General features: G+C 30.6%; 1 protein-coding gene across 1 annotated transcript; it reads left to right on the top strand.

Moving 5' to 3' along the window:
• Positions 1–718: 718 nt before the first annotated feature.
• On the top strand, positions 719–9281 carry LOC133796619 (lysophospholipid acyltransferase LPEAT2). Its single transcript, XM_062234218.1, has 14 exons — positions 719–1335; positions 2741–2921; positions 3043–3102; positions 3732–3895; positions 3990–4053; positions 4140–4208; positions 4670–4765; positions 5494–5538; positions 6410–6480; positions 6941–7007; positions 7474–7524; positions 8378–8488; positions 8579–8626; positions 8770–9281. The coding sequence occupies exons 1-14, from the start codon at positions 830–832 to the stop codon at positions 8938–8940; spliced, it is 1704 nt and encodes a 567-aa protein (XP_062090202.1). The 5' UTR covers positions 719–829; the 3' UTR covers positions 8941–9281.
• Positions 9282–24274: the final 14993 nt, after the last annotated feature.

Raw genomic sequence — 24274 nt, 5'->3', positions numbered from 1 at the left:
AGTATAATTATTTTATAGGTGAAATATATTCGTTTTATTTTTTTTTAGGTTTTTTTTGACAAAATTTTTAGGGGTATTTTCAAACTATATTTACTAACACCACAAACACATTTTTTAAGGGGACCACAATATATCTTTCAATTGACATAATGTGAGATTCTGCCCTTAGTCTACATTAGTGAAAGTCCATATGCAAAAAGACACGTTTACACTTGCTTAATGTAAATGTAATTTCATATTCCATTTCAAGTTAATATTTTTTTTGTCGCAATTTCAAATTAATATTTAATTATTAAGAGATGCATTAATTTATCCCAAAATTATGGTAAAATTTGGAAAAAAAAATTGTGAGTAGTTATAAAAAATGATATTTATATACAATAGTGCAAACATAATTATTCCATTACACTAATAAAAAAAGGTCAAATTATTAACTTGTTTGTAACATTTAGGCAAATAAAAAGTTATTGCAAAAGATAAATCAACGCAATCGTACGTACTGTAGGATAAAAACAGCAAATAAAATGCGCAGAAGCCCCAGCCACGTGGTTATAAATAAAATAAGGATTTTTCCCAATCGAAGCAATAATTATTCCTATCACCACCACTTAATTTTACAAATAACATAAAATCTCGTACTCGATTCACGCCATTTATTATTTTTATTTTTCGGCCAAATAAAAATTATTTATTTCTTTTAATATATATATAACAAAAAATTGTCAAACTCACTTTCTCTTCTTTCAATTTAAATTCCATCGTCGTCGTCGTTGTTTGTCTTTTAAAGCAGCGCTGTTCTTCCACATTCCTTTCCAACCCCAGGAGGACAATGGCGGACCATGATCTTACCTCGCCCTTCCTCCCATCTCCGCCGTCCGATCATCCCCACTTGATCTTAGACGTCCAAGACAACGACCGTCTTAACCATCACCATCATCAAGACCAAGAGCCGTCGAACCGAGTCGATCATTTCAATCTCTGCAATCAAAATTGCGTTCGCTATGCTTGTAATGATGATAACCAATTGGATTCTCGCAACCCGTATGGGTTTATTGGGTCAGATTGGTTCGAGGTGCCCCGGCAACCGACGGTGAACCCCTTCCGGAACCATACGAAGGAGATCGATGGGGTCTACGAGTGGCTCAAAATTCTAATTATTTTCCCTATTATGATTGTTCGGCTCGTTCTGTTTGGAGTTTGTCTTGCTGTGGGATACTTGGCCACCAAATTAGCTCTTGCGGGTTGGAAGGATAGGCAGAATCCCATGCCCAAATGGAGGTGCAGGATTATGTGGGTAACTAGGTTTTCGGCTCGGTGTATTCTCTTCACATTTGGGTAAGATTACAGTTTTAATTTATGTTTTTTCGAGTTTTTATCCAAAATTGATAGTCGTTTCAGTTGAGTATGGACGTAGATATAAAGTGTGTTCAATCAAATTATGATTTTCTGTTTTGTTTTGTTCTTTAACTAAGTGTTATTAGTTTGTATTAAGCTGAGCTGGAAAAGAAATTTTGCAGAATAAATATGGATTTTGAAGAAAAAAACAATCCTTTGCTTCTGGGTTTAGTTGGAAAGTGATTTGTGGATTAAATTTCAAACGTTAATCTTGTGTATGGTATGTATGCCTAATATGACCTGGATTTAATTTTTTCATATGCTGTAACAAAGATTACGAGGTTAACTTTTTGTGTGGTTTGGATGCTAAATATGAACTAGATTTATAAATTTCAAATGCTGTAACTAAAGATTACGGTGTTTATCTGTGTATGGTTTGGATCTTTAGTGAGCTATTTTCATTGTGAGGAGCAATATTATCGGATGTCACTGAAGTAACCATGTTAGCATAGTAATTAGTCTGCTAGGATCTGTTATTTAACTACACCATCAAGTATCAAGTAAGGGTGAGAAAATTATCTGCTTACTTGCAGAAGCCGCCCAACCCATACTGCGTAATGAGGCCAATATTTTTTTCGTAGTTTGGATTGTGTGTCAAATTTTTTCTACTCTCCGGTTTAATGCTGAGTTGTGGTTTAATACTTCTATAACCACTTTGATTGCATTGCGGTGAGTATACTTAATATTGGTAATATTCTAAATAGTTTGCAGTCTATTCAATACTCGTATACAGGTGTTATTATGTTCATATAATATTGTATATATATTTAAATGACTAATTATTTTTTATTATGTCTTTCTTTAAATACATAATCATCTAGTTATTTTTTTTTCTTCTTCCATATTTTTTAAAGTAGCTTTTATATATAAAATCAATAATTTTTTTGAATAATGTAGGTGTAATTTGTGGTTAACCTTATAATTTTAATAGCACAGTTAAAAAAATCAATTTGTGTATGGTGATTTTTTTTCTCCAAATTTATTGTGAAACCATGTTAACATGAACTTCCCTCAATTTTTTTCTTCCTTATATTATCCTTATTAATTAACCTATTTTTTAAAAAAATATTGCTTAAATTTTTTGAAAAAGGGTACTTAAAATCTCCTAAAAAATTAAAATATCCCCCAAAAGATAAATCTTACCTTTGTTACCGTCATTTAATGTGCTGAATGTATGGAATACTAATACTATTGTATGCTTTTCTTTAACTAGTGAAGAGCTTGGCCAAATACATGTCACTTGTGCCATACGGGCGACAAGTTTTTTCAAACATATATTTCTTTTACTTTATAAAGTTTGTTATGAAGATTACTGATTTTGTGGACTTCGGTCTTTTTCTTGCAGGTATCATTGGATTAAACGGAAGGGGAAACCTGCTCCTAGGGAATCAGCTCCTATTGTTGTTTCTAATCATGTATCATACATTGACCCTATTTTCTATTTTTATGAAATGTCTCCTACCATTGTGGCATCGGAGTCCCATGATTCTATTCCTTTCGTTGGAACTATCATCAGAGCAATGCAGGTAAAAAATGCTTTTTACATATTCTAGGATTTATATGTTGATTAATACATCTCATGTCTGTCTTTAGTTGTTGACATTTATATCCAACTTTTATGGTTTATCTCAATCTTTATTTTCTCAGGTCATCTATGTAAATAGGTTCTCATCATCATCAAGGAAGCATGCTGTCAATGAAATAAAGGTAGAAAGTTTCTATAAGTTTTGACGAACTTATTTCATCAACTGTTATTGATTATATGTAACTGCTTGGATGGGTCCTGGTTTTGTACTGTTAGGAAAATCAATTTGTGCTTTCATTTTCTCTCTGAAATTTTCTTGCGACTTGGAGCATTATCTATGAAATTTTAGAGGTTTCTTTTATTTACATATCAAGCCTCCTGAATTCAACCTTGTCTTTTATGTAGATGCTTATGACGATTTTTTTTCTTCCCCTCCTTTTAACAAACATCCTTTAGATTTTACTCTAAAAGAGTAATGTTTTGATGTTATGTTGCATTACTAGCACTACTTAAGAGAACGCTACATGCAATTAATAATAAAACTAGCAAAATTTAAAATTTAAGCTCAATGTATTCATATGGTTATATCTCATGGATAGTTGCTTTAAAGCAAATTCTTGGTTATATATATATATATATACAAGTAAATATATTTATAATTGATTCATTATTGCATATGACAACTTATCTTAAACACGAGTTTTTCCAAAGAAATGTGCCCAGTAAGTTATAGAGATAAATAATTTATTTATTTTTTATCAATTTATAAGCTATTTGATACAGAAGTGTGCTTTCAAGGTTCTGAAAACAGAGAAAGGCCTCTTGCGATAAATTTCCTCGACTTCTTTTATTTCCTGAGGGAACTACAACCAATGGGAAAGTCATAATTTCTTTCCAGCTGGGTGCATTCATCCCTGGTCACACAATTCAACCGGTTATTGTTCGTTATCCCCATGTACACTTTGATCAATCCTGGTGGGATACTTTTTTATATTTTAATGTATTACATTACATTGGCTCTGTTCCCAATTATTGTACTAAGCAGTGTTTGATCTGGCACATTGATCAGGGGGCACATTTCTTTGGCAAAACTCATGTTTAGGATGTTCACACAGTTCCATAATTTCATGGAGGTACGTTTTCTGTTAATTGAGTTCAGTATTTCTTTTTCTTGTCCATGGCAGATGAATTTGAACAATTTTTTTATTCTGTTTCACAGGTTGAGTACCTTCCAGTCATTTCCCCGCTTGATCATGAAAAAGAAAGTGCTGTCAGTTTTTCTGGGAGGGTGAGTATCTGCCAGTCTGCTTGTCATTGGCTGTTTGTTTTTCTTTTAATATAACTTCTACATATCAGCAGTAGGTTAGTTATGTATTACGTAATTGGGGTACATTTTCCTGTGGTCTTGAATATATGAAGTGAAGTATATTTTGATATCTGATTATGTATAATGATACTTCAAAGGAAATAAGATTGAATTTTCAAGGATGCCTTTGTAGTATTGACTTAATGATATGATTTTTAGGTGGACACTTAATATGCTGCTACATGATTGCTTTTTCTGTAAACTATTTATATATACAACTGTTGTATTTTTAAAATTTTTTAAAAACAGGCGACTTTTTAAAAAAAATAAAATAAAATAAAATGGTTACACCTTGAAGGCTTGAACATGCGTTGCCTGATGCATTCTACATGTATTTCTTGATTTTATCTCACTTTTATAACAACAATGATCCATACATGCAGACAAGCCAGGCTATTGCAACTGCATTAAATGTTGTGCAGACATCTCATTCCTATGGGGACTTGATGCTTTTAGTGAAAGCTTCCGAGTCGAAACAGGTACTTGCTTCTCGGTTGGTCTTTATAGCGTCGGTCATCTCTTGCTGCAGAAGTAAATAAAATGATCTACTATGCATTTTTTTGGACTAAGAATTTGTGGTGTCATATCAGTCAGGGTAGTGGAAGCATTATGCATTATGGGAGACCTCGGTAATGATGGTCCAGTGGAAAATTTTGAAATTCCAGAAGTTGCAGCCTTTTTTTAATGACATAAATACTGGACCAAGTTTCCTATGCACCAAGTCATTTTAATAAAATTCAAGCAAAAAAAGTCAGTTTAATAAAAGAATCTAAGTTTAGAAACTAAATTTAATCCCTTAAACTGATTGGTATTATAAATGAGTATGAGCGATTGAACAGATAATTAAATTAATTATTATTGATTTTTAGCTCTATGAGATCCATATTCTGTTGCTGTGTGTCCATCAAAGCACATTCTCCCTCACAGTTTTGAATAAGTTCACTTGTTGCTATCATGTTTGTGTCTTACAGCCATCAAATGAGGTCATAAAAACTGAAGGAATAAAATCTTATGTATTTTTCTTATCCTGCACAAAATCAACAAGGCTTTTTCTTTTCTATTTACTTTTTATTTGCTGCATTCATTGGTACTAATATTTCAATATGCTTTTCAAGGGTTATAATTTTTAATTTCATTAGTTATTGGAGCTATTTAACTGGTGTTGCATTTTACATTATCTTGTTTTTTTTTTCTTTTTTTTTTCCAGGAGAATCCCTCAGCTTACATGGTTGAAATGGCTAGAGTTGAATTGGTGAGTCCTTGAATTGAAGTCTTATTAGTCTAGTTTCAAAGACTAGAACTTTGTATATGTGCATCCTTGTTTGTGTAGGTTGTGTTTTTTTTTTTCCTGGTGGTCGAGAAGTTTATAGTTTTCAGTGTGTGGCTACATTGTTTGTTAGTACATCAACCTTGGTTTTCTGTTTTCTTCTGAAACATGTTCTTTGAAGGCTTGGCTGCATATAATTTTTACGGCCTTTGGACTCTGGCTACATTAGCCATTATATCAAGTCCTGTCAGCTGTTCCCTTTGTAAAAGGCTCTCTATCAAATCCTTAAAAAGATATCACAAACAATGAGTTATGTTATGAAATTGTACTCTTAAAATTTTACTTGGCAAAGGTAGATGGCTACCTTATTCTATGATCATGATTGCTATTTCATGTTTTTTCAACCGTCTATATTATAGCCAAAGGGAACTAACAATGTAGATCACTTTGAGATTTGAATTTTATGACTCCATTGTTCTTTATAGATCTTGGCTGTTTATTTCTTGGTTGTTTTCATTTGACCTCTCCGTACATCATAGTGAATATTACTCATGGCTTTAGTAAGCCCAAAAGTTTCTTCCATTTCTATGGATTCTCTCTGCTTTGTTCATTCTTTGATTCTTCAATAATTTAATCTCTCTTATTACACTTTGATAATCTAATTGTACAAGAATTGCTTGGCATCTGTTGTACTTTTGCTTCTGCCAATAGCTCCTTATCAAGTTTTACAATTCCATAGTATATTAGTATTACATTCTAAAGATTGTCCTTTTAGTATTATGCTAATTTTTCTCTTCCATGAATTGAAATTTAATGTGGATTCTCTCTCTCTCTCACACTTTTTTTTTCTTTCCAGTTACATCATATAAACAGTTTGGAAGCTGTAGATTTTCTGGATAAGTTTCTGGCCATGAATCCAGACCCCAGGTACAATTAAATGTTTAATTGATAATAACGTCAAAGTTTTCTGCCTTGGTTTTCTTTCATTTGTGGAAAGTAAATGATCTATTATTTTTGCCTTTTTTTTTTCATAGGGTATTACAAAGCTTTTTTTTTTTCTTTCCCTTTTCACATGCAACTTAGTACTTATGGAGCAATACTAAATCTTATCTGCACTGTTTTATCTTGTAAGATACTTGAATAGTGTTAATTTATTTTGTGTTCGTCCTTTTTGTTTGGAGATTTATGGTTGCTTTTGTGATTTTTCCCATTGCAATATTTAACCTTTATAGAGAGGTTAATGTAGCTTCTGGTCAAATTGTTTTTCAAGATTTTATTATCCCATAACGTCATTTTATCAGTTCTTACTGTGCTGGAAAATCTTATTGTGTTACCTTAGCTTTTTGAACTTTTCTTCTCAAGTTCTCATTTTTGTATAATTTTGCAGTGGTCGTGTTAACTATCATAATTTTGTGGAGGTTTTAAGACTCGGTGCTTGTACTTTATCTGAGGAGGTAAGTTACAAAGCAATGCTTTTCTACCCTACTTAAGTTTAAATCTAGTTGACTTGGTTCTATGGTTGGTCAATTTTAAGTTTTTGTACTCAGTCTCAGTTTAGTATTGGAAAGAGATCTTTCATGTGTTTACTTTTTTATTCAGTCTTTGTGTATAGTGGAGTTTAAGATGTCTAATGTTGGTGTTTTCTAATTTCTATAAATATGAATATGGATATGAAATAGCACGACTTACTACTTGAAGCACTTCTAATATGAAGAACTGAAATAACCTCCAGCACTGTATAAGAATATGTGTATATCATCCTCGAAACATAACCGGAAACATGATATTGCTTCTTCTTCTATTATAACTTGTTTAGTCTTTTTTTTTTTTTCCTTTTTGTAAATTTTAAGTTTGACATTTTGATTTGTTAAAACTTCTTTTGTGTGTGTGTGTGTAATGTTCATTTTGGTTGGATTGCAGATATTTTCATACATTGATGTCGAGAAATGTGGTGGAATAACATTTAAGCAGGTTACCCTCTTCCTCCAACTAGATTATTCCCTTTCTTTTATTTGTATCCATATTTACATTTTTCAGTTGGATGATGCTTTTGTGACATTGGATCTAGCCACGCTTAAGTATGTCGACGAAGTTGAGCACTTTTTAGCTAATTACAATATTTAAGCATAATGACGTGTTAGCTCAGCTGACAGCTAATTCACATCAACATTTCTGAATTTTGCATAGTTATATACATGCTACATGCATTCTTGGCCCTATTGTTAGCAAAGTTTTATAATAATGAATTATCATTCTCTTTTGTGATCTAGATTCCAGCCATTCAGAGTTTTCTTTTGTTCTTCCTTTTTACTTGTGATAATTTCTTATAGTTGTAAATGCACTTTGTTTTAAAGGGCAAAACTGCATTGTTGCTTGTGGTACAATTTATAGTGTAAAAGTTTTGGATCATGGCTGTGCTTATATGGAATTTACAGAAGATACAGATGAAAATGACTAATTGACTTGTAAATGAAAAGAGGATAGATAATCATGTTCATTGTAATGATTATTTAACTCTCCTCCTCCAGTTATTGCTAGACTTTAGTGATCTGCGATTTGCATCCCTAATATCGCTTTACATTTTCTGAAGTCTTTAGTTGTCATTTTTTCATGCCATCTTTAACCTTAAATGCTTTCAATATGTTCAACTTGCTGAGATTCTACATTTTGCCCCACATGCATTCTTGCTCAATATTATGATCGTTGCTACCAAGTACTCACCTAGTGTTCAATTCTGGATTTGAACTGAAGTTCTATGGTGGTAGAAAACTGGTTCTCTGGTAATAGCTTTGCTAGTTTTCATTTTCTGTTTTGTTGCTTTCAGTTCTTATTTGGATCAGCAAATGTCTTGAACCAGCCAGTATTCCGACAAGCTTGTGAATTAGCCTTCGGTAGATGTATCGCTGCAGGAAGTGATAGCATTTCAGAGCAAGAAGTACATTACTTAAACTGCTCTTTCTTCAATTTCCTGCCACGTGTTCTAATGTTGACTTGCATTATATTTTCGATGTCTTTTTTATCGCAGCTAGGAGATTCCATCAGATTAGCAATTCCAGACTTGAATGAGGAAAAGGTAATGGATTTGTCAAGTTACCTATGTAGTGAAGATTCCCCTCCTCCCTCCCCCAAAATTTAAGTGGAAAGTATCTTCAACATTCTGGCACAAGTTTTTTTGACCCTTGTCGACTTACAATTATCACATTGCTTTGCTAGCAGGCTCATAAACTGTTCGATTTGTTCGACATTGATAGCGATGGAAAGATCAGCAAGGACGAATTTTTAGCCTGCCTGAGAAAGAATCCATTGCTGATTGCACTTTTCTCACCTTGTTTGCTGCAGACAGATCTATCAGAAGATAGTACAAGGTTACGAGAAGAGATTGTTTAGTTGTAGCTTTTTCATGCTTGCACCATTTTGTTTGTGCAATTGTTTTGCAGAGAGAGAGAGAGAGAAGGGTGGGTTTTATTGATGTTAAAGAGCAATGTATCATATTTAATTATTAAAAAAAAACAAAACGAAAAAAAAAAACATGTACCATTTTGTGCCTGTGTTTGGTGGGGAAAGAGAAGGGCTTTTATTAGTATTTAAGGGGCATCATATATTTTTTTCCTTCATTGCCCCCAAAACGCTCGCGGAGTTGCAATACAACTTTCATCAGTACACTTGTGGGTAAAGTCTTTTATTTTCATATGTTATTCTTTATAAAGTGATCGCCTGGTTTTCTTTAATTTGATCATTCGCTATATAGTTCTGCTAATATTTATTATATGATGAAACATATCGATGTCAGAATTGGCAATATGCTGATGTTTATCTTTGATGAGTTGATATAAAAGAATTTTATGGGTAGCTTTACCTTTACGTGGTTAGTGATATGTTTTTTTTTTACCTGCGCTTGGGTTTCCAGTTTGTAACTTTATTTTCTTAAAATCCTCAACTAGAAAAAAGAAAGAAAAAAAAGTCGTTTCGATGAGCCATTCTGTTGTGAATGCTTCTTTATTCAAGCTTTTTATATACAAAGTTAAGCACGATGTTACAAAGTAAGGGGATTCAATTCAAGCTCTTTTGTGTGCAAATTCAAGGGAGGGGTATTTCCTAAAAAGAGAGTGATCGATATGTGATCTTTTAATACCAACAAAAAGAGATTTGGTCAAAAGTAAAGGGGTTTTACGTTATACAGTTGAGAGTATACGTGTGTTCGTTATCAGTATTAAAAGCTCGTTTAAGTTTTCAGCAAACTCAATATTCTCTCTCTTTCTGTCTCTATCACTCAACTGGTAACAATCTTATTCAACACTTTTTTTTTTCTTCGTTTCCAAATATTGATGCATATGTTTATGGTATGTATTGGAGGCTACAAACTCAGCCAAACTTTTGAGAGTAGGTCTTCAAGTAACTCCAAAGTATTGCTTAAAGTCAACAAGGTAGACCCTCTTTTTTTTTTTATAATCCAAAACAAAAACAGAATTCATTGAGATGAAAATAAAGTGGTAGACCTCCGATTTACTTTATCTCTACCTATACCTCTAGTGTTACCAAAATACTACCTGAATGAATACGCACACGCACACGCACAAAGTCAGTTCGAACAAACAAAAACTAATTTAGATTCAAAAACTGGTTTCGTCCTTGCATTGCATTGTGATACAAGAAATATTTATTTTTAAGTTTTATTACAAAGAAATACAAAAACGAGGTCTTGAATTCAAAACTTCTACACTACATGTGTTGGAGCTAGTTATACTTAATAGTGTCTGGGTTTAAACCCCTCCTAATTTTTTTCGTTCTTTTTTTTTACATTAAATCAGTAAAAAAAAGTTGTTTTAATGTAAAATTTTAAGAAAAATAATAATAAAATTATTATTTTTATTTATTTTTTATACATAATTAGTCATCTAAAAAGATTTTTTGACTCTGTGTTACGACTTTGTAGTGACTTTATCTCATAGGTTGGTAAATTACTAAATACATCAAAAGTGAGATAATTTTATAACTTAATTTTCATCAAGTTTACTTTTTATTACAGCATTAGTTATCAAAAATCCTACAATTTAAGAAAGGGCTTCTACTTTAAATATTCATTTATTACTTAAATTAAGTTAAAAAGTTAATATTTTAAAATTTTAAAATGTAAATTTACATTATTCTTTATTGTTAAATTTATAAAAATAAATAAATTAATATAATCTTACCACACTAAACAGAAGATATATCAAGCACAATCTATCCCAGATTTCACGACATATCTCTTATGTTAAAGTTTCATTAAAAAAAATATCTAAGATTGATATGTCATTGTTATAAAAAACTATATATGTCTGTCTATAAATTTCACAAAAAGATTTTTCCACGAGTTATCATACCATAATTAGTTTTAGTCAAACATGTCAGCGGATTCGTATACAGAATTTTTCCACGAATTATCATACCATAATTAGTTTCTAGATATATGGATTGTCTTGTAAATTTAACATAACATAAAATATGTCATAAAGTTATTGTGAAAAAAAGTTATTATTAAATCAGCTATTATTTTGCAAAAATATGGAAATTAAATTTTCCTTAATTTGTATGGAAAAATTTAATTAACAAAAAATTAATTTATGGAAAAACTAATCACATATAGAAACTCAAAATTAAATAAAAATACATCAGCAAAAGGAGGGGTACTATGGTAATTAACATTGTAAAAACTCTGCTGAAACTTGAGTCCAAACCCCAGTCACACAAACCTGTTCTTTGTGTGTATATTTCTGGGGGTAACTGATTACCTTCTCGTTCTTTGTGTGTATATTTCTGGGGGTAACTGGTTACCTTCCCGTTCTTTGTGTGTATACTTTTGGGGGTAACTGGTTACCTTCATGTTTCGATGTGTGTGTATATTTCTGGGTTCTTTATGGTAACTGATTACCTATGTTACTAAAATCATAATTACTTATTCTCCTTTTTTAATGAAGTGTTCTTCTTATTTTTCATTCAAATTTGATGTTTCTTTTCATATTTAATATGAGTAACCCGTCATCTCTCTTATGGTAACTGGTTACCCCTCTTATAGCATAAGATTACTCCTCTCAAGGTAATTGGTTAATCCTCCTTAGTACATGTTATTTAACATAACTCTAGCAGACCCCCTCACATTTCTCATTTCTCATACAGACGAAGCTCTCTCTCTCTCTCTCGCAGACCCCTCACATTCTCACTCTCTTTCAGGCGAAACTCTCTCTCTCTCTTCGTCACAGCCAACACACCGCCGTCGCCACCATTTTCTCCGTCATCGGCAATGGTAAGCTCATTTTAAAAAAAATTTGAATTGTAATGTATAAAATTGATGAAATGGGTTTGATTTTAATCCTAATGTAGGATTTTAATCTCTATTTTGCAAAAATATAACTTGAAATAGATTTGATTCCATGTGCATTGTTTTGGAAGATTGAGTTTAAATTATGCAAAATTTTGGTTGGTTGATGTTCATTTGATGCCATTTCGATGCTTAATCGATGGTAATTCAATGACATCCAGTGCATGTGTATATTTTTTAATAATTGATGTTGTGTCATCGATGCTCAATCAATGAATTTTTGATGGATCATTAAATAAACGCGATAGTAAATCGATGTTATATCGATGTCATTTCGATGCTTGCATAGTTTTTGGTTTTCATTTTGTATAAAATCGATGATATTTCGATGTTGATTCAATGGTTTTTTAGTATTAGTTGTTATATGTTAAATGTCCATCGATGCAATTTCGATTCTAGTTCGACGGTATTTCGAAGTTTTCTTGGTTTTAGTGTTCTTTTGACAAATCTAATAATTTCGATGTTATTTCGATGCCATTCGATGGTTGTTCGATCTCATTCATTTAAATGGTGATGCATCGATACTATGCCGATGCGATGTCGATGGTTTTCATATGTTATCTATTTGAAAGATATTCGATGCATAATCGATGCTCTTTCAATGGCATATCGATACATTGTTTGTTGATTTTATTTTGTATATAATCGAAGCAATTTCGATGTTATTTTGATGCTGATTCGAAGGTGGCTTAGTTCAGTTGTTATTTTTTAAATGTATATCGAAGCAATTTCGATGCCATTTCGATAGTTTGTTTGTTGATTTGTAAAATTAGTTTCGATGGTATTTCGATGTTGTTTTGATGCATACTTGTATATGTTGATACTTGTAAAATTACTCACTTGTCGCTGACATTCAACCTCACTTTACGTCCTCCCGCCTACTCGATACATATTTAAATGTGGAACCCGAGAAAGACATTACGTTTTGTGTGTTGGAACGAGCTTTTAGTATGTGCGATGTACCTGGTGATTTGTACAAGCTCGGTTTGGTTTACATTGTGGTGGTGATACTATTGGCCGCTAAGAACAATAATGCTATTTGGCGAGAGTCAATATTGATGGTCGATGATTTAGAGTATTTTGAGAAGTATCCATGGGGATCTCTTTCATTCGATCAAACTGTGAAATAATTCAGTAAAGATATGAAAGTGATTGGTGCTACAATACCTGGTAAGAAGGCAAAGAAGACCACTAGGGGGGAGTCTTCTAAGGGTCTATAGGAGGAGGCAAAGTACACCTGCAAGGGGTATCCACCAACCTTGCAATATTGATCATACGAGACGATTCTTGATTTGCAAAAGGAATACGCCAAACTTTGTGGATTCAAGTTCCCTAGGATGTTACAGTGGGAGAGCACAGGCCAGCCGAAGCATTCACATGTAAATGATGTACTTGCGAGGAGACGTGTAAGTTAGTTTAAATTTAAAATATCCAAAAACTTTTGCCTTATACCAGTCAACTTATGTCGTTTCTAATTTGCTTGTTTTGCTGTAAAAATAGCCGTGAGTAATGGAGGAGAGAGTGAGAGATAGAAAGAGAAATGTGTGAAGTGTTAAATCTGAAATTTTTAACTAAAAATGATATTTTTGTCCAAAATATGGCAGGGGCACATTACTGGAAGGAATTTTTATGATGACATATTAAAAAAATTAAACTATATTATTATACATGGAGTCTCAAATTTCCCTTTTGAGGAGAAATTTTTTTTTTTAGTATTTTTAATAATGAAAAGAAAATGATATCACAATTCAAAGAGGAAAGATAGAGAGAGAGAGAGAGAGAAAAATGTCATTGTATTGTATAATAGGTTGGATGTGACTAGTTTTTTAATTCATCAGTTAAGTATAATCAAATTATACAATGTATTTATACTTAAGTAATTATTCTTTGTAAGGTAATAATCATATTCTCTTCAAAGTATACTACCTTTTTTCCTACTTAGAGAGAGGGAGAGATCTTGACAAAGAGAGAGAGAGAGAGTTAATTATTGCCCATTATTTGTTTTTAACCTAAATTTTTTAATAAATAATAAATTGTTATATCCTACTTAAGTAATTATTCTTCGGGGAGGAAAGGGCTACACTATTACATATGAGACTATTTATTTTTAGGGAAATTAGCGGTATTAATCCTTATGTAGTTCATTTTGTTACACGTAAATCTCTATGTAAAGTTTTTGACAGCAAAAATCCCTGCAGTTATACATTTGGTGCGGACGTTGGTCCCTCAACCGTTAAGTGTGTCAAACAGTACACGTGACAGTACCCGATTGGTGACAAAATTCGCTTTTGAGAAATTTGCGGCATAAATACCTATGTAGCTCAATTTGTTGCACTTTAATGCCTAAGTAAATTTTGTTGCCAAAAATTAAATAAAATAATTTATTCACCTCAAAAAATTATTTAAATATAATTACAAAATTATTGAAATGTTTCTTAAAACAAAAACAATAAAAAATTAATCTAAACAAAACTACGAATTTAATAAATTTTTAAGATGAATTTTTTATTATTTTTTGTTTTAATTAACATCTCAATAATTTGATAATTAGATTTTAGTAATTTTTTATAGTTAGATTTTAATTAACAACTTATTGAAATGTTAGTTAAAACAAAAATAATAAAAAAATCATCTTAAAAAAACTAAGAATTTAATCAATTTTTAAGATGAATTTAATTTGTTTTAAGATTAATAATTTGTTAAATAGCTTTTAGTAATTTTTTGAGGTGAATAAATTATTTTATTAAATTTTTGGAAACAAAAAATTTACTTCAGTATTAAAGTGCAACAAAATGAACTACATAGGTATTTATGTCGTAAATTTCTCAAAAGTGAATTTTGTTGCCAATCTGGTGCCGCCACATGTACCGCTTGACATACTTAACAGTTGACGAACCAACGTCTGCACCAAATGTGTAACGGCAGATATTTTTGCCGTAAAAAAATTTATATAGGAATTTTAGTACAACAAAATAAACTACATAAAGATTAAAGAAATTATAGTAAATGGCCTAAAATAAAGGTATCAAGAAGCTTATGTCCTCATTTTTAAAATTGTAGAGAAATAACTCTTTTACATTGTTGATTACCTAAAATTATTTTTTTTATAATTTATTTATTTATTTAGGATTGTATGACTTTAATATAATGGTATATGTATATTAGTTTTGTTTAATTAGTTTTTATTTTAAAGTTATATTAATTTTTTAAGTTTTTTATAGGTTGTTGGTATATTATTTTCTAATTAGTGTATATGTTTTTTGTGGTATGATATATAATTTTTTTTTTTATATTTAGTTTCTATTTTATTATACATAGTGGTAGTATATAATTTTGTATCATGGTATATACATTTTAATGGTAGTATATAACTTTGTTAGCATAGTATATACATTTTTTAGTAATAATTTTGTATGTTTTGATGGTATATTATTTTTCAACTCAGTATATACACTTTGTGGTATGGTATATTATTCAACAACCCATAAAAAAAAATCAAAATAACTTTAAAATAAAAATTAATTAAACAAAACTAATATACATATACCATAATATTAAAATATATAGAATAAAATAGTAATTTGTTAAAGGGCATATTTGGTAATATGTGATATTAATGAGATGATTGAGCTATTTTACTACAAAATTAAAAATATGAACATTTACTTACTTTCACACATCATTAAGGATCATTTTGCACCATGCCAGAATAAAATAGTAATTTGTTAAAGGACATATTTGGTAATATGTGATATTAATGAGATGATTGAGCTATTTTACTACAAAATTAAAAATATAGACATTTACTTACTTTCACACATCATTAAAGATCATTTTGCACCACGCCCTTAATGTCGCAAATTTCCCATATTTTTAAGCTATTGGTTGTCCAAATCAGTTGAGCAGCAAGCCGGCCCTATGAAACTTTGTAAATAACCTACCATTTTTTAATAAATAAATCGTTATACCCTACCTGAGTAATTATTGTACTATAAAAAGCTTTATTTTTGTTTTTGTTTCGATAAAGATAATAGAAAACATGTGTGATGTAACTTACCCTATCCTATCCCCTTCTTTTTATAAAAAAATAAATAAAAAGATAAGGTACTTTGGAAAAACAAATAAATTGGAAAAAATGTGTGCCAAATATATGTGTACTATAAGCAAGACATGACAAAATAAATTTCCTAACTCTATAAAAACAAATAATTCATGGCCCTACTCTTATTTTTTCATTTATCACTCCTATTTAGTTGAAGTTAAAGTGAAATTTAAAAAAAAAACAGGCAGTTTACGATTTTTTGGGTGGAAGATATATAGGAACAGGGATTAACTTGTAATGTTTAATAGAAAATGCGGAATTAAGTGATAAAAAAATAAAATGGGGGATTTAAGTGATACAGTAGGGACCATATTGATATTAACCCTATATATTATTTTGGAAATGGGGAGCCGATATTGGTCTCATGTCTTGTTTGAGTGTAATTGGAAAAAATTCGAGTGACTTGTTGAGTCTCGCAAGTATAGACAAATAAATTTGGTATACTGAAAAGTATATGAAATTATGGCCTACGTATAGGTGGTTTTGTTCACTGTTTAAGAATGAAATTTCCACGTGTTTTGGATGAGAAATTTGAGTTGTCCTAAAATAAAAAATGGTTAGACTTTCTAATTATTTTAAAAATATGTCAAATTTTTTACAATACCCAAAAAACTCATTCCATAATTTTTCTCATCTATTTCTTTTTCTCTCTTCCTTCTCTCTCTCAATCCTTTCATCTCAACTCTTACACTATATTTGGTTGGAGGGAGAAGATGGTGGATGGAGAGGAGAGGATAGTAAATCCACTTTAACCTCCCATTTGGAATCCTTCCATTAATGGAATGATTCATTACTCTCCCTCATAATTTGTTTAAAATTACAATTATACCCTTTTAAGATATTATTAAGGCTAAAAAAATAATTTCATATATATATATACTTATCTATGGTTCCATTACTCCATCATTCATACCAAACACCATAAAATGATTATCACTCTCTTCTCCATCCTCCTTATTCTTCATCCTTCATATACTCTCCATCCTCCTTATTCTCCATCTATCCAACCAAACATAGCCTAAGGGTAAGATAAAATATAAGAGAACTCAATGTAATGACAAATATTCATTACTTAGGACGCTAAAATATTGCATTTCGAATAGATCTGGGCCTGATTTTCAGAGTTTTTTTTTACGATTTTTTTTAGATCTGAAACTTTGAAATCTGCAGAAAATCGACGGTACTCGATGTCAGTTCGATGGGGCCTTCAAAATCAAGATTTTCATGAAAAATCGATATTGCTTGATGGTGGTTTGATGTTGTTCGATGTGATTCTTGCAAGATATGTAATTTATCACTCAGGTGTCCGTTTGTGGTGATTTTTTTAATTTTGGGTATTTTTTAAAGATCTACATGTTTGAGATGCTTATATACATATTTGGGAAATGTCAATCTTGAAAGAAAAAAAATACAAAATGCAAAACATACCTCCTGTTCAAGATATGCTTTGGTATGTTTTCAAGTTCTAAAATTTGAAAATGTATATGTGAACATCTAAAACGTGTAAATCTAAAAAAATATCAAAAATAAAAGAAAAAAAATATCTCAAACGAACACCCGAGTGAGAAATTATGTCTTTTACAATAGTTGCATCGAACCACCATCAAGCAACGTCAACTTTTTCATGAAAATCTTGATTTTGAAGGCCCCATCGAGCTAGTATCGAGCATCATCGAGCAACAATCGAGTAAAGTCAATTTTCTAGAGATTTCAGAGTTTCAATTCTGAAAAATAACTCAAAAATCATGCCAAAATCGATGGTTGCTCGATGTCAACTCGATGGAGCCTTCAAAATCAAGATTTTCATGAAAAAATCAACATTGTTCGATGGTGGTTCACTGATGGTTCGATGCAATTCTTGTAAGAGACATTATTTTTCACTCGGATGTCCGTTTGAGGTGATTTTTTTTAGATCTACACGTTTTAGATGTTCACATATATATTTTTCAAAGTTTAGAACTTGAAAAGTACCAAAACATATCTTGAACATAAGGTATGTTTTGCATTTTGCATTTTTTTTTCAAGATTTACATCTCCCACATGTGTATATACACATTTTAAACGTGTAGATCTTGAAAAAATACAAAAAATAAAAAAAAAACTCCAAACGGACACCTGAGTGAAAAATTACGTATTTTGTAAAAATCACATCGAACACCATCAAACTACCGTCAAACAACATTAATTTTTTCATGAAAATATTAATTTATTAATTAATATAATAATCACCACATCAGGGAGCATCAACACCACCATTTGCGTACAAATCTATATATATATATATATATATATATATATATAAATATGTACAATAATTAAAGAAATAAAAAATTCATATAACAAAGGATGAATATGTATATCCTCGTTATAATGCATATCATTGTAGCTGGTAACATTATAATGAAATAAAAAATAATTATGCCTACTAGCTACAGTGCTGATAAAATAAACGTAAAAAGAAAAGTTCCACAATAATTTATTTGTCATTATTATTTATGTACTCCAATTTTTTTAAAGGGTATTAAATTGGTTTGATTTCTCACCTTTACAACTCAAACTTGATCATTAAATTGGAAACTGTTCACCTATAGGCCTATCAATGCATTGTTTTACTTTTACTGATCTCAAATCTTTCTCAAACTTTTTACTTTTCAATATTCTAATTAGCACACATATATCTCACTTAAAATTAATATTGACAAAAAAAATATACCATCAGCTAAAATTTCAAAAAAATAATTCAATATTTGGTCTTTATTTTATTGTTTTCGTTTCACAAAAAATAAATAAATCATTTAAAAAAATTGGTTCGACTTATAAAATTTGATTTTAAGTTACATAATGGGAGAGTTTGTAATTTCAAAAAATACATGATGAATTGTCTAATTTAACCAAGATACGTCAAAGAGTGATTTTGTTATTTCCTCACTCACATTTCTTTTAATCACTACTTTTTTTTTCTTTTTCAAATGACTCAATACTTATTAATTTAAATATTTAAGTATATAAGAATTTAATCATTACTTAATTTATAGTTAAAATAAAACATTACTGAAAAATTCATCATTAAAAAAATAATCACAAAAATATATTTTTAGTCTCAACAAACTTCATATGTATCTCATTAATATAAAAAATGTGTAGATAACATAATTTTTTAGTTTTAATGATTTGTTTTGTTAACTTTAACTGAATATTTTAAGTAATTAAATGTTACTTTTTTATACAAAAAAATATTGTAAAACGCGAGAAAGTTTCAAATTCATGTATATTACTTTTAGAATCTGGTATTTTTTTTTATGACGTGGCAATGTATTTTTGTAAATAAAATTTTGTAGGTGATTTTTGTAATTAAATTATAAAAAACAGTAAGAAAAATAAATTTCTCTTAATAAATTATTCGAGAATCTTTGAATTTTTGGAAAATATATATTTTGTGTTTTAGCTAAATATCATATTTATCATTATGTTTTTAAAAATTCGAATGATACAAAGCCTACCAAATTTAACTCTCCATGTCATTTATTTACTAAACCATTTTATCGTTGTTTTATTAAAATTAATATAATTTAAATAAAATTATTATACTTTTTTTAAACTCTAACAAAAAAATATATTATAAATCGAAAACTAAAAAATAAATAAAAATTATAGAAAATTTGAAACAAGTTCAAACAAGATTTAAAAAAAGTTTTAGTTCTAAAAAATAATTAAAATCTTATTAAGGGATATTGACAGCGATAATACTTAAATTTTTTTCAAAAGTTACACTTTAATACCCAAATCTTCTTTTGGTGGTAATAATACATAAATATACAATTTTGGTGCAACCGTTAATACTCATCGTTAACTGCCCGTTAAGTATCCACGTGACACATTTTTATACTCGTAAATTTAGGTATTAAAGTGAAACTTTATAAATGATTTGAGTATTATCGCCGCCAATATCCCTAAATTCTTTAAATACTGTAAAAATTATTTTAAAATTTAAAAATATAAAAACTATTAGAAACTAATTAATAAAACTAAAATTTACAAATTCGAAACAATCCCAATTAAAATTGAAACTCAAAATCATCCCAAAATCCATATCATTAATTGGTTTTTTATAATCTTTTAGATTTTTTAAATTTTAAAATGATTTTTATAATATTTAAATAATTTAGTTTTAAATCATCCAAAAATCCATATGTGACACGTGGATACTATAACGCCCCATGTCACTATGACTATTTCTTGGAACGACAACTGGCCCTACAAACCAACACGAGTCTTTCCAACGTGCTTTGTCCTCACTCGCACGCTTCCTGGGAAAACTTCTCAGGAGGTTACCCATCATAAGATTACTCCAGGTCAAGCACATTTAACTTTGAAGATCTTAAGTGATGAACTACCGAAAAGAAGATGCATCTTGTTAGCATAGGTAGTACCCATCAATCTATTTAAGTCATCTTCAACTGTGTAGTCCCATACTTACACAGTCTTAGAATCATCACACTTGACCTTCCCCAGGCGATGTGGGATTGCACAACTTTTACCCGGTCTTTCTCCCTGTGGATCACGAGATTCTGATCGTCACAATCACCCCCCTTAGGGGTCCGACGTCCCCGTCGGCCACACTTCCAGCTGGGTCAAGGCTCTGATACCATTTGTAACGCCCCGCGTCACTATGACTACTTCCTGGAATGACGACTGGCCTTGCAAACCAACACGAGTCTTTTCCAACTTGCTTTGTCCTCACTCGCACGCTTCCTGGGAAAATTTCCCAGGATGTCACCCATCACGAGATTACTCCAGGTCAAACACGCTTAGTTCTCAAGTGATGGGCTTCTGAAAAGAAGATGCATCTTGTTGGCATTGGTAGTACCCATCAATCCATTTAAGCCATCTTCAACTATGTAGTCCCATACCTACACAGTCTTAGAATCATCACACTTGACCTTCCCCAGATGATGTGGGATTGCACAGTTTTTACCCGGTTTTTCCCCCTACGGATCACGAGTATCTGACCGTCACAGATACTTAACGAACAGTTAATGATGAATACTAACGGTTGCACAAAAATTGCAGATTTAGATATTATCTAAAAGAAGGCATTAAAGTGTAACTTTTGAAAATATTTAAGTATAATCGCTGTCAATTAGACTAATAAAAATGTGTCATGTGGATACTTAACGGCAGTTAACGGTGAGTACTATCAGATGCACAAAAATTATAGATTTATGTATTATTACCGCAAAAATTTTTTTGAGTATTAAAGTATAACTTTTGAAATTTTTTAGATATTATGGCCGCATTTTATTAATTATAATAAAATAAAGATAATAATATCATATTGAAAATAAGTTTGAGTATAAGGTAAAATTTTCTATGTTTTGTAAAACAAAGATTATTAATAGAATTTTTAAAAGGAGAAAATCAACTTTCAATTTCAACTAACATGTAAGGGATTAAAATGATATAATTTTTCATAATTTGTTTGTCTTGATATTGAGTTTAGAACGAGGATACATAAGATTTTGTCTTATATATCACTACAAAAAAAAAGGTGCTATACCGAGAACACTTTATCGAGAACATGTTCTCGGTATAGACATTTCAGATGCGCGAGACCTTTTCGCAGTTCTGGAATAGGGTAAGTTCCTATACCGAGAACATGTTCTCGGTATAGGGTTTATAAATATTCCCAGCTGCGCGAACCCCCTTCTTCTTTCTCTCTTTCCTTCTTGTTCAGACGTCGTTCCCTCCGCCTCTCTCTGCCGAAATCCCCCATTTTCTTCCCAAAAATTTCGTTTTTAAGTCCAAAAATCTCCAAAAGTGAAGGGGTTTCTCTCTATTTGTTAAAGGTAAGGTTTATTTCTTCATTTATATATATATATATATATATATTTATGAAATGGTAATGTACTTTTGTAATTTTTGTTTGAAGGTGTGGGTGCGGTTTTTGTTGAACTACAGAGAAAGATTGCAAGGAATTGAAGGTGTTGGTAAGTTGTTTTTAATTTTTCTGTTTTTTTTTGAATTTTTTTTTGAATTTTTGAATAATTTATTTTTTTATATAAATAAAATAGTATTAGTTTTAATAAAAATATGAAATTATATTAGGGTGAATGTATTTATTTTTAGGTTTTAAAAATATTTATTAGTAAAAATGAGATTAGGAATTAGAAAATTATTAGATGATTAATTAGTATTTTTTTTATTAAAATAGATTCTATGTTGTTTTGGTGAAAATTATGTGTATTAAACATATTAGTAAACATATTAAATATTTGAGTGTTAATTTGGAATTTTTGGTGCTAATGTTAGTATGTTGTTGTTGTTAATTTTAATTTTTTTGGTTATGTTAGTAGTAAAAAATCAGATTTTATGAATATTGATGATTTGTTGTTGTTAATTTTTAGTAGAATTTTGATATTTTGATTAGAAAATTGAATAATTAATAAAATTTAGACTAATAATTATAAATTATATAGTCGTTTAAAATGTATTTGTATTGCTCTCTGCATGATCTGTGACTGGATATTTTTTATGTGTTATTTGCATGTTTTTAAATTTTAGAATAGATGACAATACAGTCGTTATGCTGCCGAATTTTACATAGAATTACAAAATTTAGAGATTTTGTGAATATTAATAAAAGCACTGAATAAAATTTTTAATAGGTTTAGTAAAAAAAAATCATAAAGTAATTAAATAACTTTTAACCAAATCCTAGAAATTGTGTGAAAATTAATTAAATTATTCAATAAAGTAAAAGCATAAAATTTAATTTAATAAATCATTAATTAACATTTATAATTTTCACCATTTTTTGTAATTAAAATTAATATTTTAAGTTAGAAAAAAATATGTCAAAATTAAATAATTTTAATAATATTTACACTCAAATATATATTACAGTTAGATATCATAAAACAACATAATTAGATATCTTAGATCCGTTCGGAGAGGGTAAGTCATTGAAAACTCTTAAATTTGCCTTTCTCTGAATTAGGACACACACAAATTGATTGTAAGTTTGATGATTAGTATTCCGTGTAGTGCTACACTCATACAATGTCGATCGACAAGAGCTGGATTAATTTGACAGATCGATTATCTGATGAGTATGAGGTTGGTGTGATGGATTTTCTCCAGAGAGCTCGGCAGTGCGTTGACTCAAGGGGATTGGTGAAATGTCCGTGTAGGAGGTGTGTCAACGTTGAATTTCAGACTATTAATGTATTAGAAAATCATCTCTTTGTAAATGGTTTTCTACGGAAATATGCCAATTGGCATTGACATGGAGAGGATGAAATAATACCAATGAGGAAAATGATAGATCAAAATGATGTAGATGAAATGATGGATGTTCTCAATGATGTTATGCAAAATGACAATGACGAATATGAAGAGAATGAGCGTGATCAAGAGATACCTACAGCAGACTACAGGGGTGGGCAACATTATAATGATTTGTTTGCTGAGATCGAGGCTCCATTATTCCCCGGGTGTCAAAATTACACATCATTAAATTTCTTAGTGAAGTTAATGCATTTCAAAGTGTTGGGCAAAATTCCCAACAAAATATTTGATGGAATGCTAGAGTTGTTACATAATGCATTTCCGACCCCAAATAAGCTTCCAAAATCGCATTATGTCGCGAAAAGATTGTTGCGAAAACTTGGATTGGGCTACGAGTCAATCCATGTCTGCAAGCATGATTGGGCACTGTTTTGGAAAGAACATGTTGGAAAAAACAAATGTCCTGTTTGTGGGGAGGATCGGTGGGTGGAAAAGAACATCAAGGGCAAGAAAATGCCTCATAAAGTGATGCGTTATTTTCCTTTAACCCCTAGGTTAATGCGAAAATATACATCGAGGCACATTGCTCAACATATGAGATGGCATCACGAGCAACGTATAAAAGAAGATGGTGTATTGCGTCATCCTGCTGATGGGAAAGCTTGGAAGGACTTTGACCGAAATAATCCAACATTTGCAATGGAACCCAGGAATGTGTAGCTTGGATTGGATGCAGATGGATTCTATCCGTTTGGTAATATGAGTCTTTCTTATAGTATGTGGCCGGTTGTGTTGATGACATATAACTTGCCACTATGGTTGTGCATGAGAGAAACTAATTTCATGTTGAGCTTATTAATTCCGGGATCTCATTCGCCAGGAAAAGATTTTGATGTTTTCTTAAGACTATTGATTGATGAGTTAAAAGAATTATGGGTGACCGGTGTACAGACTCGAGATGCAGTCGATGGTAG

Source organism: Humulus lupulus, chromosome 8 (assembly GCF_963169125.1).
Source record: "Humulus lupulus chromosome 8, drHumLupu1.1, whole genome shotgun sequence".
Classification (NCBI taxonomy): Eukaryota; Viridiplantae; Streptophyta; class Magnoliopsida; order Rosales; family Cannabaceae; genus Humulus; species Humulus lupulus.
Note: the sequence above shows the minus strand (reverse complement) of the source record. Positions and strands in the feature narration are given on the sequence as shown.